At 32.8% G+C, this 18,176-nt stretch overlaps 1 protein-coding gene across 1 annotated transcript in view; it reads right to left on the reverse strand.

Moving 5' to 3' along the window:
* LOC117125478 (low-density lipoprotein receptor-related protein 2-like) overlaps positions 1 to 18,164 on the reverse strand; it is a 136,419-nt gene extending 118,255 nt beyond the window's left edge. The window contains exons 1-3 of the mRNA XM_033271972.1: positions 17,758 to 18,164; positions 3,875 to 3,985; positions 2,208 to 2,324 (exon numbers count right to left, since the gene is read on the reverse strand). Of these exons, the coding sequence (XP_033127863.1) occupies positions 2,208 to 2,324; positions 3,875 to 3,985; positions 17,758 to 17,818 (289 nt within the window). The 5' untranslated portion in view covers positions 17,819 to 18,164. The remainder of the gene's footprint in view (positions 1 to 2,207; positions 2,325 to 3,874; positions 3,986 to 17,757) is intronic.
* Positions 18,165 to 18,176: the final 12 nt, after the last annotated feature.

Consider the following 18,176-nt stretch of genomic DNA (forward strand, 5'->3'; position numbering starts at 1 on the left):
TCTCGTTGGTGGCGCTGTCCAGAATGAGAAAAATAATAACAAATAAGGGACTTGTGGCAAGTCAAACTAGTACCAGGTTCTGATGTATTTTTGTCACAGGTCATTCAATTTTTTGTAAACATTTCACTCAAGCAGCCTCCTCTTTCAGTAACTATTATGCATTGTAATTATTGTAACTATAGGTTACAGACCTAGATCATTGTTAGCCCAAGCAAATGAAGCATAGAGCTAACAGACTATAGAGGAGGCTATGACCTATGTAATCTCATCTCTACGTAGTTTCTATCCCTCCGCCATTAGGGCATTGAACAAGTCACTTCAGTAGTTTGAATTTTCGTATTTTATGTTTGTTTTTTTGTTAGGGAACCAGACCGAATTTCATTGTATGTGTATTGTACATGTATATATGACAAATAAATCTATTGAGTATTGAGTATTGAGTAATACCCTATACATTGAGTGATAGTTCAATGTTCACTTATTTGTACTTTCAGACAATTCAAAAGATATGTGAATGCTCAGAGCTAGCATAAAAGAATAATAAAATTATTCTATTAATGAAGAGCTGTTTTTAAATAGAAATTTATGGCATAATGTGTGTTATCAAGTATATATTCCTATCGAGAAACCTTCGTCTACACATGAGCGATTAGAAACCTTGCTACTGTAATTGTAATATACGTTGTAGGTGAATATACAGTAAGCTGGGGGGGACACATGATAACATTTTCCTGGCATGGGAGGCATGTAACATTTTTTCTTGTGTGAATCAGTGAAATTTGGTTTTGGATTTAATTCTATTTTTCTGCATGTTATTGTTAAATATAAATTGCTTATTTTATTATGAGATTACTGAAAGCATGCAAACCAACAATGGGAACATAAATGTCTGATAATGACATTTAAATGCTTATCAGGCACTGTTCCAGAATGCAACTTTTTATGAATTAATCATAACATAAATACAAGAAGTAAATTGAAAAACACTTTGTTTAAATATAACTCAGTTAAAGTATGGAACAATTCATCAGATACTCATAGCAATATTCATTCTTTTTCCTTACAATCCTTTAAAAATCCTATTTAATTTTCAATTTGTTTTTGTTTTCTGTTTCTTGTATTTTTGTAATTTATATTTATATACATTTTTCTTTTAATTTTGTTTTTGTAATTTAATATAGTTTAAGGATCATACCCTGGACCTCAGGGAAGAACAGTGTACTACACTAACTGAGCATCAAGAATAAAGAAAGATTTCTATCTATGATTTTTTTTTTTCAATTATTATTAGTTTTATGGTAGTTTTTAAACTGATTGGTCCTTGTTAATCTTTTGATATTTAAGTCTATTTTTACCAGTGATTTCACAAAGAATGTTCAATTTTGTAATTGTATTTTATATAAACCAATGAAATCAAATCAAATCATGTCAACTTGAACTTGAATCAGCATTACTTGAGCAATTGTGTCTGCAGACAAAAAGTCTGTCTTATTTAAGGATTTGATCAACAAGATTTTGTAAAGAATCTTTAATTAATCTATTGTAATTCAGTTTTTTCAGACTAGGTCACAATCAGATAAATCCTGTGGGAATGGTGCTGTTCTTCCTGAAACCATTTAAAGCCGGTTCTACACTAGACGAATTTATTCGCGCAAATCAAAAGCGTCGGTTCATATCCTGAGCTTTGATTGGTTGCACATTTTTTCGCTTCGCAAAAAGTAGAAACAGTTTGAACTACTGATTTTACCTAAGCGAAAAACTCCGAAAAAGGAATGCTTTTTGGTTGTAAAGCTGGCTTGAGGGATAGAATACAAGCCCAATCACACTTATTATATCAGCCCATGGCCACCTTAACCACCGCCAACTCAAAACTACCGTATGGTTCACAGTTTGTATTTTAAGTCGTCCCAGGTTCGCACTGCGAACACTCACACTTCCTCTTTGCATCAGGTTTTTCTTAAAATGTTATGATATAAAATGTCAACATTGACCGCTATCAAGGCAACCTTTGCAACCCTGGTTCAATTTTGGTCATATTTGGACCAGCTTAAAATTCAATGATTGTTCACACTGGCCAAAAGGGTCCTGAGCGGACGTAACTGGGCATAGCTGGGCTCAAGATGAAATGAAGCATTCTCTGTGAACCCACAAATTAAAAGTTATACATCTTCTGGATGAAAAACCAAAGAGTGTTTTTGAAAACTTACAGCAATTAAATTCATCTGAAATATCTACACAATCGTATTGACCATCGCAACGGTATTCAATTCTAATACACTCGCCACTTCCACATGCAAAACGTGTAGATCCGCACTCTTCTGGGCCTACAATATATATATAAAAAAAAATTTAAAAAAAGATTTGACACAGATGAATCAATCAAATGTTGTATAATAAATGCAAAAATCTTTATTGAACATCTTCAGGAAGAAAACTTTCTACACTACTCTTATCTTCTATTGAATTTAGTATGTCATGCACAAGAAAATGTCTGAAGAAAAATTGTATGTAAGAAATGGGGAAATATCGTTCAAATTGTCTGAAGATTAGATGAATTAAAGGTCAAGGGTTAGTGATATAAATCAGTGCATTAAATGGCTTTCTATTTGAAGAAATGACCTGTACTCCAATACAACTTTTGACAACGAGATTAAGATCACCAGCATCATGTCCAATTTGAAGGGCATGCTTCTTGGAAGTCAAGTGTCAATAAAGATATAAGTTATGTGCAAGTGCATTTGGTGAATTGCGGTTAAGATTTTTGTCGCACCATTCTTTGTACTTCATATTCTCAAGTCCACTCATACGGTCAAAAGGAGAATGGTTTGTGGAAAGAGTACTTTGTTCTGTCAAACTCTGGAATAACCTTCCATCAGGTATTAGCAGTTATGCTATTAATTTTCACGCTTTCAAAAGCATGCTTTGATCAAATTTGTTTCCTTTTTGTACAAATGGGCGTGTGTATATATATTTCCATTAACTTATTTCCTAATATATATTATTTAGAAGCTGTTTTTACCTGGCTTTCAAGAAAGAACAACATCCTGACATAAAATGATTATTCAGAATAATGAAAGGTTTCTATTGAACTTTGCTGTGGCTGAGGGTCGGCAGATAATCCGCTCAGACTACTACTGACATTTACTCAGGTGTAAGCGCCCATACAGAGTGAACAATGGAGTGGGCAACTTTATTCTATTAACTGAACTGTTAAGCCAGGTAGACTGGGTTGAAATCTAAACCTAGATTATAATGAAAAGTTGTATATCTTTTAATATTCCTAATGGAAATACAGTTTTTTTTTCATACCAAATTAAATTTCAAAGGCCAGGAATACATTTTCCAGGGCTTTTGGAAGTCAAACAATACTATTCCGTAGACAGATATGTTTGATCAAACAATGACTGCTGAGTGCAGTGTCCAATTGATATAAAGAGCTGATGGGAATGGGGGTAAGGGGAGCTACCTGAGGGAATGAAGAAATATGAGGGAATAATGCTTAAGTGTAATTTATTATTTATTTATTTTAACCCTTCCCTTTTTCTTTTGAGTTTATGGGCCAACTATATTTGGATGTGCTAGCCCTAGACAGATGTGAACTACTCATTCCTACAAATTACTACTCCTTAAATGGTCCCATCGTGTCATGCTGCAACATGGTGCACTCTAGTCCATAAAGACGGGGGATATGAAATGTACTATCATACTGGGGTAAACCCCTTTCTCATCTCAAGAGCTGTTCTGGGTCCTTTTAAGTACACACGAGTGTACAATAGATATGCTACTGGTTCAATATGTTAAAGTTTCTTAACTCAGCACTATTAACATTATATTTAAACACTATTTATATAACTGAAGTCAAGTCAACACTTACTGCAATTCATCTCATCTGAACCATCTTGACAATGATTGATGATATCACAACGAAGCGTCCTGTTAATACACTGCTGCCCATCAAAGCACCGGAACTCATCACTCGTACACGCTGGATAAACAAAACAAAGAATAAGATTGTCATGATGATATTAATATGACAAGTAAACAAATACCCCCTTCACCTCCACAAAAAACATTCACCTTATACTAATAAACATTCATCATCATTTGACAGCATACTGTTGGAATGACACAATATAAATATAAACAGATTGAAGTATAAATTTTAAACATTATTGTCTGTGTGCACATCAGTATCAGTGTTTTCAGACGACAATCATTAACGTTAATAATGTTCAAATGTTTTCACTACAATTAATTTTATATATTATAGTATATATTATTTAATAAGTAGTACTTCAAAAAATAAATAAATATACTGTGTACTCAGTGGGAGGTCCAGGAATTCTAAATAGAGGGGATCCAGAAAGTCAGCCTGACAGATGGAGGGTCCACACCACATTAGCACCACCATGGTTGGGTTGAGTTACAAACTTTTGTGTTTATGGCATGATTGATATGATTTTCTTAAATTATCACAATTTAGAGGGGGCATGGGACAACTGGGTCCCTCAAATTCGCTTAAATGTTAATATTTCATAATTGGTAGATCTCCATATTCAAATGATGGGTTTTTCTTAAGAACAATCCTCCCGTGTTGGTCGTGTCATGGAGGTATTAAACAGATGTTTAATACCTCCATGGTCATATGAAAGAGGGACACGGAACTGGAACAGTTTCAAATATTTTGGTTGCACTATTTTATATTCATTGCCTTAGTTATGGCTATGGTTACCCAACACTATCTGACCTCCGTCTTCATGCAGATCTTTGTCAACCATGGATACTATAATACAAACCCACCATAAAATTATTGTTCTGCATGGTCCAATGGCTGGGCAGCTTTTTATTTGTAATTGCTACAGTACATCACAATAATAGATGCTAATATACATATCTTCACATTAAAGATTATCATAATTGTTGTTGAGAAATGAAGCAAGTATGGTGGTAGGTTGGTTTGCCAGACTAAAGTGGAATTATGATTGCGAGTCAAAATAGAATAAAATATTTGACAGTGCTTTTAGGCAAATTGAAAAAAAAAATAGTTTCTCGTCTTAATATTTTGAAAAAAGAAGAATGAGGGCAGTTTTTCTTCTCTTTTTCTTTTACTCCAAAATGGCAAATCCAAGATGGCTGATGGGAAACAGCTACTACTTTCTCACTTTTACCAAGTAGACACATTGAAAACAAATAAAGAAGTACTAGATATGGTTCATACCATATGTTTCCCCAACTACGACCACTTGAGAGAGAAATTTTACTGATGTGAGTTAGCCAGATTTTTCATACATTTTTAAACTAAAGGAAATAAACCAAAAAAAAAAATGGTGAGGCAGAGAAAATGGATACCTCCATGCTCAAGGGGACAAGAACTACTAATTTTTTATATTTCCGCTTAACTCTCTAGATCTTCATTGCAGAAGAAAACAGCCCTTGTTGTCTAAGATTTCTAAGGAGCTTTGGCAAGCATTTCTCTCTAAAAAAACAAATTAATGAGATTTCACAGAATATAGTTGCAACAGTGATTTTTGTCACTTTAGCTAACATTTTTTTTTGAAAATAACTATAAATAAAAAGAATTGTTTCTTATTCATATATATATATACTAGTAAAAGGAAACTGTTTGAGAAAAACAACAGATTTCTAAAATTCCAAATGTTTGTTTATGCTTAAGATCCTGCTATTGGAAAAGCATTGTAAGCAAATATGTATCATTTTACGCATTTGCTGACCTGGAAAATGTATTTTGCAACAAAATCAAAAGGCTGAAGACTTGTTGCATACATGCTCCTTCATTTTACAAATTAGCAAAATGTTTTGCATGGCTTCCAACCCAAGGAAGGGGATACTGGGAGAGTCCACAACTTGCACTCCTAAACCCATCAGGGTTCAACCCACTGGACCCAAATGGCCTTCACTAGGCAGCACCCCCTCCTCTGAATGTACTATCTTTGAGCCACATTTTCAGACTCACAATAATCAGGTTTGAGATGATATTTCTCAGAATTGCACTGTCGTCAGACTTGAAAAATAAATCGTCTTTAATATTTCATTCATTCAGTATGATAGAAATATTACAAATTATCAAATTAGAATGACCAGAAAAAATTATATAAAAAACTCTACATGCAAAATTACAGCAAAAAAAATGGCCCTTGTATAATGCCAAATAAAATTCATTGTTAGTTTCACGTCAGGGATTTGAAATTATTTTTTGGTGAGGGTATTTACTATCCTATATACTAATGGTAAACAGGCTGGTAAATATTAAATAGTTTTTGTTTTGTTTTGGTTTTTTTTTTAAAGAAGTGAAATGAATCTTTGTAATTTATATCTGCCATTTATGTTCCTACCTCTTTTTAGGCTTGACATCATTCTTTCAGATACTGTAGTCATTATTTTTATTGTCCATGGAACAATGAATGTTTCTTTGAAAAATAGCAAATACGGTAGTAAACTTTGTCATGAGGCTCCAAAATTTGATGAGGGCGGAGACGTGAAACTAGAAATTAATTTTATTTGGCCTAAAATTTTTAAGGAGCTTTGGCTAGCATTTCTCTCTAAAAAAAAAATTAATGATATTTCACAGATAATAAAATACAGTAGTTTGCAATAGTGATTTAAAACATTTTAGCTAACATTTTATTAAAAATAACTATAAATACAAAGTATTACTTCATATTCACATACATAATACTAGTAAAATGAAATTGTTTAAGAAAAAAACTTTTTATATAGCCTATAGGACACTCTTCTAAACTTTATGGCCTGTGCCATCTGGTTTCCCAAGAGATTATGAAAAGGCATTGAGAAAAGTCACCTGAGCTGCCCAGGTAGGATTTATGCTGTATTTGGACAGGTTCAGGTATGTGCGGCCTTATAAAAGACTGTGTTACCATGGACACAAGTATCTTCAGTTGTATCCTTTGGACATTAACAGATTCTCAAGGATTAGAGTTTACACTTAAATAATATTTACTGTATGCACACTTGTACATCAAAGCAAACACACCTAAAGTGCACAGTAACCTTCTGGGCTTGACTTTATTTACAGTCTTTTTTTTTGTTAGCAAGTAAACTGAATTACTGCCCTCAAAAACAAGAAAGGCTATACATTATGTAATGAGGCATGAGCACAAAGCAGACAAGAGTCTCATGCTCTGGGTGATAAAAGCCCATCCCCTTTGAACACAAAATTGGGCCAATTTTTGGGGGTGGGCTTATAATACCGGGAAAATTTCCCTTTCTAATCAAATGGAAATTTCCAGCTTTGAATGCCTAATTCAAAACTAATATTTTTATAATATTTGCAAAATTCAGCTACACTCTTTTTTTTTTTTTTTACCAGTAAAATTTTGCCCAGGCTCTGTGTTCTTATTTTTTGACCAATTACAGACACAACATTTTTTTATTTTGTTCTCATTTTATGAACTTTTTAAATATAGAAAATTACTATTACTACTATACTGGAATGTAGGTACAGTTAAAAGGGCTATATAAAAATGGCCCCAGAAAAAAAGCCTGGTATAAAATGGCCCAAAATGACAAGTGCAACTGATACTATACACTTTTTTTTTATAAGAACACATTTCATAAGAACACTGAGGCTGAAATTGCTTAAAAATGAAGAACAACATAAGAACAAATTGAGGCTGAGGCAAAATGTCAAATGAGGTTTTTGAAAAACCATAATATTATATCTGTACCTTATGTGCAGTAATGTAGGTGTGACTATGTAATACCCCCTATAATCAAGTGTATTGTCATTTTGGGCTATTTTTACCAGGCCTTTTTTCTGGGGCAATTTTTCCAGGGCATTTTTTTCAGGGCCCATTTTTGCTGTACAATAATAATTTTCTATGTTTGAAAAGTGTGTAAAAAGAACAAATTAAGAACATTTTGAACCTGAAATTGGCCAAAAAATAAGAACACTGGGCCTGGGCAAAATTTTACTGGTTCTTATAAAAAAAAATGTGTATTGCAGAGGGTATTACATACAGTAGTCATACCTACTGCACCTAAGGAACAGGTATAATTTTTTGGTTTTTCTATTTAATTTTTTTAAAAATAAATAAAAACCTTGTTTGATATTTTGCCTCAGCCTCAATTTCTTCTTATTTTGTTCTTTAATTTTTAAGCAATATCAGCCTCAGTGTTCTTATAAAATGTGTACTTATTAAAAAAATGTATTTATACTCATTTAAAGTCATACCCTGGGCTTTTGCCCGAGGAAAAGCTGGTACATAAAAATGAGCATAAAGTTGGGGGTGGGCTAATACATGAGGTGGGATTATAACCAGGTAACTACTGTAATCATATAATCCACTGCATAAAATAGGAGCTTCCTTTCCAAAGCCCTTAAAATTAGCTAACTCAATTTAAGGGTTCTCATAGTAAAAAAAAAAAAAATCTGTAGTTTAGCGAAAACTGACCACCTCCCCAACGATCTGAATATTATCAGCGAAGGATTTTTTTTTTCTATTTAAGATACACAACCTTTTGTTAAACATGACTATCAGTAGATATAGATCTACAGTTCGTGTGGAAATATTATAGTGTGGAAATAAAGTAATTGGGTGAATAAGTTAAAACTTAAATTTACATTTTTCATTGTTTTCTAGATTTCACCAAAGATGGTATCTTTAAACTCACAATCAAGATATCAGAATAAATTGAATTATAAATATATTTCATATAATACATAGTTTATGTATTGAAATTCAACATTCCCTTTGATTGTAATTTGCTCATTTCAAAAATCCTATAAATCCCATTTAAATTTAATGTAGGCCTGCACTTTCTTAGGATATTCTTGCAACTTGAGAACTAACCGAGGAATGTCAGTTCAATAAAAGATAAAATAATCCTCATATTAAACTCTGTTTCTTACAAGGCCAAAATGCTTTCAGAAATGTTTTTATTTGTTTCCTTGTTTTAAGCCTTGTTTTGTAAAAATTTCAATGGTAATTCAATTGGCCTAAGTAACTGTACTGTAGTAGTAATAATGCAGCATAGATAAACAATACTGAGTTCATTGCCATGCTATGCATAATAAATCAGAAAACATGTTAGCAATTTACTGTATTGTATGTACATTTATGTTAAATACTGTATATAAATGTTCATCAACTTTTGGAAGTTAGTGGGATGATAAATAAAGGTGAAGTACTGCAAACACTATGACTTCAGCCCAATAAAAATGATTAGCTTATCACCCTCGCGCGCATGTCTTCTAAGTTCTATGGTATTACAAAAAATATATATTTTTTAAATTTTTCTTTTTTTTTTTTAATTTTTTTAAAGTAAATATTAGATATTGTTTGTATTATTTCAATCATATTTTACTTTGAATATCAATGCACCAGCAAACAACCCAAAGGCGATATTTGGCTTTAGCAAAATAAAAATAAAAACCCTCCCTCCTTCATCACTTTTCCAGCCTAGATACAGTAGGGTGATAAACTGGTGTACGGTAAGAATGGCCCCGGAAAAAATAGCCCCGGAAAAAATGGCCCCGGAAAAAATGGCCCCGGTAAAAATGGCCCCATATGACAGGTAGGTAAAAATTGCCCCAATATCAAATTCTGTATTAAAACTGATTTTCTTGATTCAATATATGCATTTTTTAATCTTAAATAATTTAGTTATTAAAAGGAATCTAACATCAAACAAATTGCCATTTACATTTTACTTTTACCTACATTCGATAAACTAATAAACAAAATGTATAGGGCCTTAAATCAAATACTGGCATATTTATATTTATTCTCCACATAATAAATTAAAAATATTAATGTATATGTGGAACAACGTACTCTATTACACATGTTGATGCTGAAATACAATAAAATCAATTCTGTAAACGAATTAAAAATTAATTTACAGTACATCCTTCATGAAAAAATAATCTTAAGACTAAGAAATTCTATTTTGAATTTCTTACAATTATTCAAGCTAGCAAAAAATGTTTTCTACCATATGTGGCAAAGACAAGCCAAACCAGTCACTCATCGCAAATCGTGTTTCAGAGAAAATGGCCAAAAAATGCTGGAATGTCAAATTTTTAAAAATCTATTTTATTGCACTAAACTAAACTTGATATATCTATACATAATTCTATGCTTTTATTTTCCCCATTTTCAATGTTAAAACAATAATTTTTAAGGATTTAAAGATAGTTTCTGCATGAGAAATGGCTGAAATTATAAACTTTGAAGGCTGATTTCTCAAATATTGTTCTTTAAACAGCTGTGTGATGCTCGCTTGTAACTTCATAAGGAAATGTCCGATTTGAATGATTTTTTTACCATTTTATAGCTATTATTTTACTCTCTAACACTGTATTAATAACTCAAAATTGATTTTTGCGACGAGTGACTGTTTTGGCTTGTCTTTGCCACATATAATACCATAACAATATTCTTTTAAAGAAATGTAGGAACAAATTTGACTGTCTCATTCATGAAATGCTATTTATTAGACAATTAAAACCCAGTCTGAATAAACAATGTGACTCTGTCAAAGCAAAGCTTTTTATCTAACACAGGGATTAATATCCCACTGTTATGAACTTTGACATTGTAGATTAGCTTTTTTCTATTGATTATAGTTGCTGTATATTTTTTACTTCATCATTTGATCTTGAAAATGACACCATGAAGGAGTTGAAACGCCGATCTTTTCTTTTTAGCGTTATTTTTATGTTAAATATTCTTTGCATAGATTAAATTGGGTAATAATTTTACTTAGTAAGTAAAATCATTACCAAATTTAATCTACACTATGCAAAGAATATTTAGTAAAAAAGTATGTTAATGAGTGAAAAGAAATTTGTTTTTATCTATTTTGGATGATGAACCATTCAATAAGCAACTCAATACCTTTTAAATTAAATTTTAGGAGTTTTATATTATATGTGATTACATTTGAAATATTAAAGCAATTTATTAAGATATAAGATAAAGATTTAAAAAAATCTGTGAGTATTGAAAACATATCTAAATACAGGCCTTTACAATAAGAACCTGTGATGGGATATACTGTATACCGTATTAAGAAATGGTCAATAGAAAGTTACCCTATGGGTCTGGGATAGTATTTTTTTGTTCTGCACTCAATGTCCAATCTCTGGCCACGTTGCTATGTAATTTATGAACACGCACAAACAGTAAAGGAGACGCAACCTCTGCAATGCTGAGAGAGATTGGCCTTTTGATCGCCTAGGCTTAGGAAGTAAGCCTAGATCTACTTGGAGTGTACTATTTTCATTACTTTTTTTAGGTCTCATAGAATCTATGTATGAGGTATAAAAACAAATAATTATTGACTGCTCTAGACTCGAGGAACGGTGAAATCATCACCTCGAAGCAATAGAGTTCACCATTCCCCTCATGAGCAGTCAATATTTGTATAATATCTATTGGAAGTGGCAATAGATTACAGAATAAGACAGATATAGGAAGTCATAGATTATACCATAATTTATAAATGACTTTGAACAATAAGTACATTCAGAGAGAAAAGCTTACAATGCACTGGCTCAAATTGTCTCATAACACAGAGTACACTCCCAAGTACAATGTACGTTCTGTTAGGTCATCCGTTTATTTTATCATTTTCACAAGACTACAAAACCTGGATTGGTTAGCAGTGTACTAACAATGTAAAAAAATAAAAAGTAAAAATTTATGTATGCAGAATATTTTGAATGAACCAAAACACAGAGACGAAACTTGGCAACACAATACTCTGAGGTATATTTATTTTGACAATTCTCAGTATTTCATTGATACTTTCTTTGATGCAGTGGTTGTGGTTCTGTTTCTCAAATTTTAGATACTGGTACTGGTACTGGTACTGGGTTCGTATTTATATTGCGCCTTTCCCTTGCGTTTATAAAGCGCAAGCCAAGCCTCAATTATTTAAGTTTAAAGGCATAAAATTGGTCATCATTCAGGAACCCCATGCATCACAATAGTATCAGTCTCAAAAACAGAGACCAAATAATACAGATTACAGCAATTAAACGCAAAAAGGAAAATGCAGAAGAAAGTGGTTAGAGGTTCAATCCCTTGCTGTGTGTTTTCCTTGTGCCCCTTTTAAGAATGACACTTTACCTACGGTTGTCTCTCTCCACCTAGGAGCACAAGTGGGTAAGTTAAAACATAAAATGTGCTGGTTACAATTTCAACATTATCAAGGAATTATCCACCGGGACCTGTGTATGTATTCCATATGTGCTTAATCTAATGACCGGGGTAATAATGTCAAACGTACACAGGTCTCTACAATATGCGCTCTAGAAGTCTGAACATTATTATTATCATTAATATTTTTACTTAATTTTACATTGGTTATAAATCGAATTTTTGCTTATCTGCATGTGTCGCTGCTCTTTCCAATTTCTTCCATTACATCTTTGGAAAATGCTCTGATGAGCTAAATCTATCATGCCTCCACTATTTCTCCCACTTTTTTAAAGAATTGTAATTAATAATCACTTTTGTTTAACAATATTCAAATTAAAAATTATGTCACTCTACATTATAACAACAAAAGTAATAGTTATTTATCAAATCTTAATATACACTGTCTTAAATATTGAATATTAACATTTTTTTTTTTAAATAATATACTGTACTGTGGAAAAATAAGCTATTTATATATTTGTATCTAATGAGTATATAACAATGACATTCTAACAGCAAGAATCATGACTCAAATTGCTAACTGGGTCATGGGGCTAAAAAGTTTCCCCAACCAATGCTTTACATAATTTATGATTGATGAAAATGGGAGTTGAATGCTCAGTAGGCCCATGGAGGTATAAAATTTTATACCTCCATGGTAGGCCTAACTACTACCTGGTCATGATGGCAGACAGTTTAGGGTTTTGAATTCCAATGGGGACAATAATTATTCCCAATATTATAATATGATGTTGGCTTTATGATGTTGATGCTTTATGTGTTGGTCAGAGTAACAGTGCATTACATTGTGAATTTTCTTTCCTTTACTTAATCCAGTGTCAATTTTTTATAAGTAAATGTTATTTTTACTTATTGACATGTGCATTAAATTGTACAGTTCTACAGTATGATTTACTCTTTAGGAAGTTGAAAAGGTTTAATGTTGCTCATACATACAATGCACTATAAAAATACATACTTACCAAGCCTCACGCATCCGGCGAGACCCTCACGCTTTTCAACCAAACCTCAAGCTCTCAAGCCACTTACCTAAAATCTCACACTTTTCCACTAATCTCAAGCTTTAATTTAGTAAACACAAACTTTTTATTGAAATACTCAAAATCTTCTCAATTCTATAGTTTATCAGGCCTACTGTAGAATCATTAAAAAATCTAATGTTCCCATTCTTTCTAGTTACAATTGCTTCACAAAATGGATCGATCAGAGACGTAAACAATAAAGTTTACACATGCGTGTTATCCAAGTAGGAACACTGATTGCGCTATACATTACATCATTTTTATTTGAGCAGTAAGGATCTATTTCAGAATGCACCAGAGAGCATCTAAGCCCAAAATTTGGGTTTATTTTCTGTTAAATCTCAAGCCACTAGCTACCTCCAACTTGGCCTGTATGAAAATACCATTACCAATCATTATCACATTGTACGTTACCGGAGGGATGTAAAAGAAAGTACTCTAAGAGAACCCAAGGGAAGATGCCATCACCCACATGAACTAGGAACAACTAGCCATTCCATTGGCCAGGCTGGAAAAACGGGATCCACAAACTACAGTATGAACAAAAGACATCGGGAGAAATTTAGAAAATAGTTGCAGATCTCCCGGACTTGACTTCTTCCATTTCCGACAACATACCCAAGGCATTGCTAGTGGCGATGATATTTGCTGTATGTATAAACATTGTTATCTAGATACAAAATATTACCGTAATGTTTCGGTAATTTATGGTAAACATGCAATCTAGTATTGTAAAACATTTCTGAAAGGATAAACGTATTTGATTCTGCAGGTTATTAATTTGATAAACGATGATGTTGAATAAATATTATTGGAAATAACAACTCAGCAACACTAATGGTAACTATTAAAATTAAGAACAATAATAATAATAATAACAACAATAATATAATAAAAATACAATATATAATAAACAATAACAACAACAAATACCAATTGCATAAGACTGCAATAATAAATAACACAATATTAAAAACAAAATAAGGAATAATAACATAATAGAAATACTATAATGACAGAACAGCAATTCTGTTGCTATTATTATTATTATTATTATTATTATTATTATTATTATTATTATTATTATAATTATTATTATTATAGTACACTATACAGAAAGTCAATCAATAATTTCAAAATGGCAGAGAACACCCAACAATGGACTAAACCATTTTATAATTGGGGCATTTTCTTAGTTTTCATGCCATGCCTCCTATGCTCCTAATCTTATACAGTACTCACACTCACAGCCAAACGGCTCAGAAGTGAGCATGTGGTACTAAGAAGAGAAGGAATAAATCTCAGTTTCAAGGCACAATCTAATTCATATGAACTTACAAATGAACATTTAGAGATTTGTATATATCCTTCATGGGATATGACAATTATGTTGTACAACAACCATAAATCAATATTTTCAGCACACTTTTGGGAATAATAAGCATTTAATTAAACATATTTTTAGTGTTGTAGCATCGGAAATACATAAAAAATCTCTGCCACACTTTTTATTACAGAAATGACAATATTTAAGTACCGTATGTAAAGCTAAGTGAATTCAAAAACAAAATTCTAAAAGAATAAGCCAAATCCATTACTACCCTGCTGCATTTAATTGGCAAAAAAAAATTTTTATACGTTGTTTTCGCAAATTTATTTTTTTAAAGATCGTCAGAGAAGGGCAGAAAAAATATATAAAAATTTTTGTTTTCTTATTTAGAAAATGGTTTTGCCAAATACATCCATCCAGAGGGAGAAAATAAAATTTCATTATTAATGTAAAAACAATGTAGTACTGTATAACGTTTATTTAAGTCACAAAGTGTTTATTGCACATTTTAAATTTTATACAAGATCACTTGTAATTTAAAGTAGTTGTACTGTATATCCATGGAGGTATAGTATATCAGATAGTGGTTGTTTGTTTCCCTTAATTAAACCACAGATAAAAGTTGTCTTAATTACAGATTAATTTGGCCTTAATACTTTATCTCCTTGAAACTTGTTTACATTGGCATGGTGGTATGTTTATAATGACAGGTGGTTGTAAAGTAATTTGTTTAAACTCATGGAAACTTTCTCTTTAATTGCAACAATCTTCTGTAGTAACATAATATAAATTACCTTATGCCACATAATACTGGCAGTGGGTGAGAATCTTGTAACTATGGCCCTGTTTGCATAAGTTTTATTTAATATACTAAGCATTACTATAACTGTTATCTTTTTAATCATTAGTATTTGTTGGTGGGCTCTTGAGACACTTTGGATTTGCCACTTTACCCAGGGTAACGAAGAAATAAATAGTATTATTTTTAAGTAAATGCCAAGTTAAAAATATTCAAAAAGACCTTATACTCCTTTACAGGAGTAGAATCCTTTGTGGTAGAGGTGGGCATAAAAATGGGTAGGAGGGCCAAAGTGAACTTTGAGGGCCACTTGCAAATGTTGATTTTCCAGTGTGCTTTAAAACCTTCTGGGATTGTTTAGCTGTAACTATATGACTTTTAACAGATGGTCAGTGTCAGGCCGTTAAAAACAAGGGAATTTCTAACCAAAGATAGTTGGCAGGTTGCACACAGGGTTTTCAATTTATTTTCGTGGTCCACAACGAAATCACCATCCGGCCGCGTGTGACTCGCGGTCCACAATTTCTGCCCACCTCTGCTTTAAGGATTCATTAAAGCTAGGGGCTGGAGCTTACATCACTTATTACCCTGTTAGTCCATCGCAGGTTATTCCCAGAATTTCCGAGGTTGGGAAACCAAACCATTCTCAGTGCTCTAAACCACAGCAGCCTAAGCCTTCCTTTAATCACATTTTAATGTATACAAAATTAATTTATCAGAACATAATCATACCACTATAATAGTAGGTTACCCTGGAGGTATCATTTTTTATTTATTTATTTTATTTTCATTTATTTATTACGCTTTGTTTTCTTCAATCTAATGTACTGTAGCCCACAAATTAACAAAGGCATTTTCTGAGACCATGGAAAGTATTACCCTGCGAGACAGATCAAGTGAACGACCTCCAAAACATCTTTGCTGGAGGTCAAATTGATTGGTACCAGGAAGAAACTAATACCACCACCTCATTCTTTACCCAGGGCAAACTTGGGAGGCTACACCAGACACCTTATGAATAATCCCTTACAACATTAATGCACTGCTTTTATACCAATCTCAGTTTTGATATTACTTTTTACAGATGATTGATGTCGGGCCATAAAAAAACAAGGTGTTTTCTTTCCGAAGATGTTTGGCGGGCAACACACATAGAGTTTTCAATTCATTTTCGCAAGCCGCAAAAAAATCACACCCGCACTTTCCCCACCTGTGCTGTGTAGGCCCACAACATTCCTTCTTGTAACAATTAAATCTTCCCTGTTTTTTCTTTTGGTTCATTCTGTATGCCATTGGTACTGGATCGACTTGGTGATTATATTCGTGTGTGGTTGGCCAGCTGGTCATCACTCAAAGTGCAAACGAATAAGTTCTGATTGTACTCAGTGCAGTTCTGATGTTTTTTTCGTTTATTGTTTGACTCTCATTTGAGTACATCAAGGCTTTGTTATGAGGCTGAAGATTACACATACACATATGAATATTATAGTGTCTGTGGTTAACTCTTTTAAGAACCCATACAATACAACTGTTTCTGTTAACCGATTGTCGAAGCTAGGGAAAGCAGTATAAAATTAGTACCCCATTTTGAGAGGCCTGCAGTTACAAATAAGCACACCCACTCAGCATATTTGGTGGGTCCCAGAGCAGCCTTTTCTCCATATGAGATCACTGCACCAATAACTGAATTCCCCAAAAAGTGTATGCGTAGCATACAATGGAGAATTGAACATATTAGTAGCCTAGACTTTTTAAGATCCACAACTATCAAGTTTATCTATGGTCTACAGTATTGACAAACCTTCAAATTTGAACATTTTAATACCTTAAAAAGGATATTTAATGGAAGTCTTCAAGAACCAACTATTCCCACACTATACACTATTTGGATCAAGTGCGGTCCCTGGACCACGCCTATGTAGGCCTTTTGAGGCCGATAATCTTCATGCTATATTATTCCTTTACCAATTGGAGAATGTTTGACTGTTGAGAATGCAAAACAAAATATTATTTATGCCATTGCCTCATATATTATTGATTATCTATTTCTACATATAAAATAATCATCAAATCTGACAAACGATGAAAAATTCATGTACAGTATAGGGTCCCAGCATTTAACCCCCTGCACATCAAAGATTTTGATCTGGCCAATGCTTATTGCTATTGCTAAAAAATAAATCTTTTTTCAGGCCAATCTTCAGTAGCTGATAGAAAGAAGCACGAATCTTACTGCTTTTTAATAATTAAGGGTCCATACAGTAATATATGGTATTATTTTAGTGAAATTTCATTCACATTACACAATACAGGTACTGTATGCTAAACAATAACGCAACAACAACAAACGGAAAATGCATTCATGGATACTAATACATTAATTAAGGCTATACTCACATTGTGAAGCGCATGTTTCAACGAAAACAAGCATCAGAACACAACAAATCCTGAAATACATATTTACACTTGTATTCTTTTTTGGTGGATCACAAGATCACAACTATCTTCTGTGGGCCTAGGCCTAGATCACAATGACTGATTACAGCCGCAGTACAGATAACAAACTTTACTTGACGTATCGTACGGTGATGACAGACGCATGAACAGTGCTGGAGCTAGTTGATTTTGTCTGGGTACCCCTCGGGCTAGCGTAACTTACGTTCTACACACACCGTCACAAAACTGGGATTGTTTCCGATTTTTTGATTATGAACAGCTCGGTTCATCTGAATTGCTTTTTCAACAAAAGCTTCCAAAATCAAACCAATAAAAAGAAAAAGCATCCACTTCCCACCACTGTCGCATACCTGCCCCTT

Source organism: Anneissia japonica, unplaced genomic scaffold (assembly GCF_011630105.1).
Source record: "Anneissia japonica isolate Jap-2015-1 unplaced genomic scaffold, ASM1163010v1 scaffold7731_len1735946_cov199, whole genome shotgun sequence".
In the NCBI taxonomy this organism is placed as follows: domain Eukaryota; kingdom Metazoa; phylum Echinodermata; class Crinoidea; order Comatulida; family Comatulidae; genus Anneissia; species Anneissia japonica.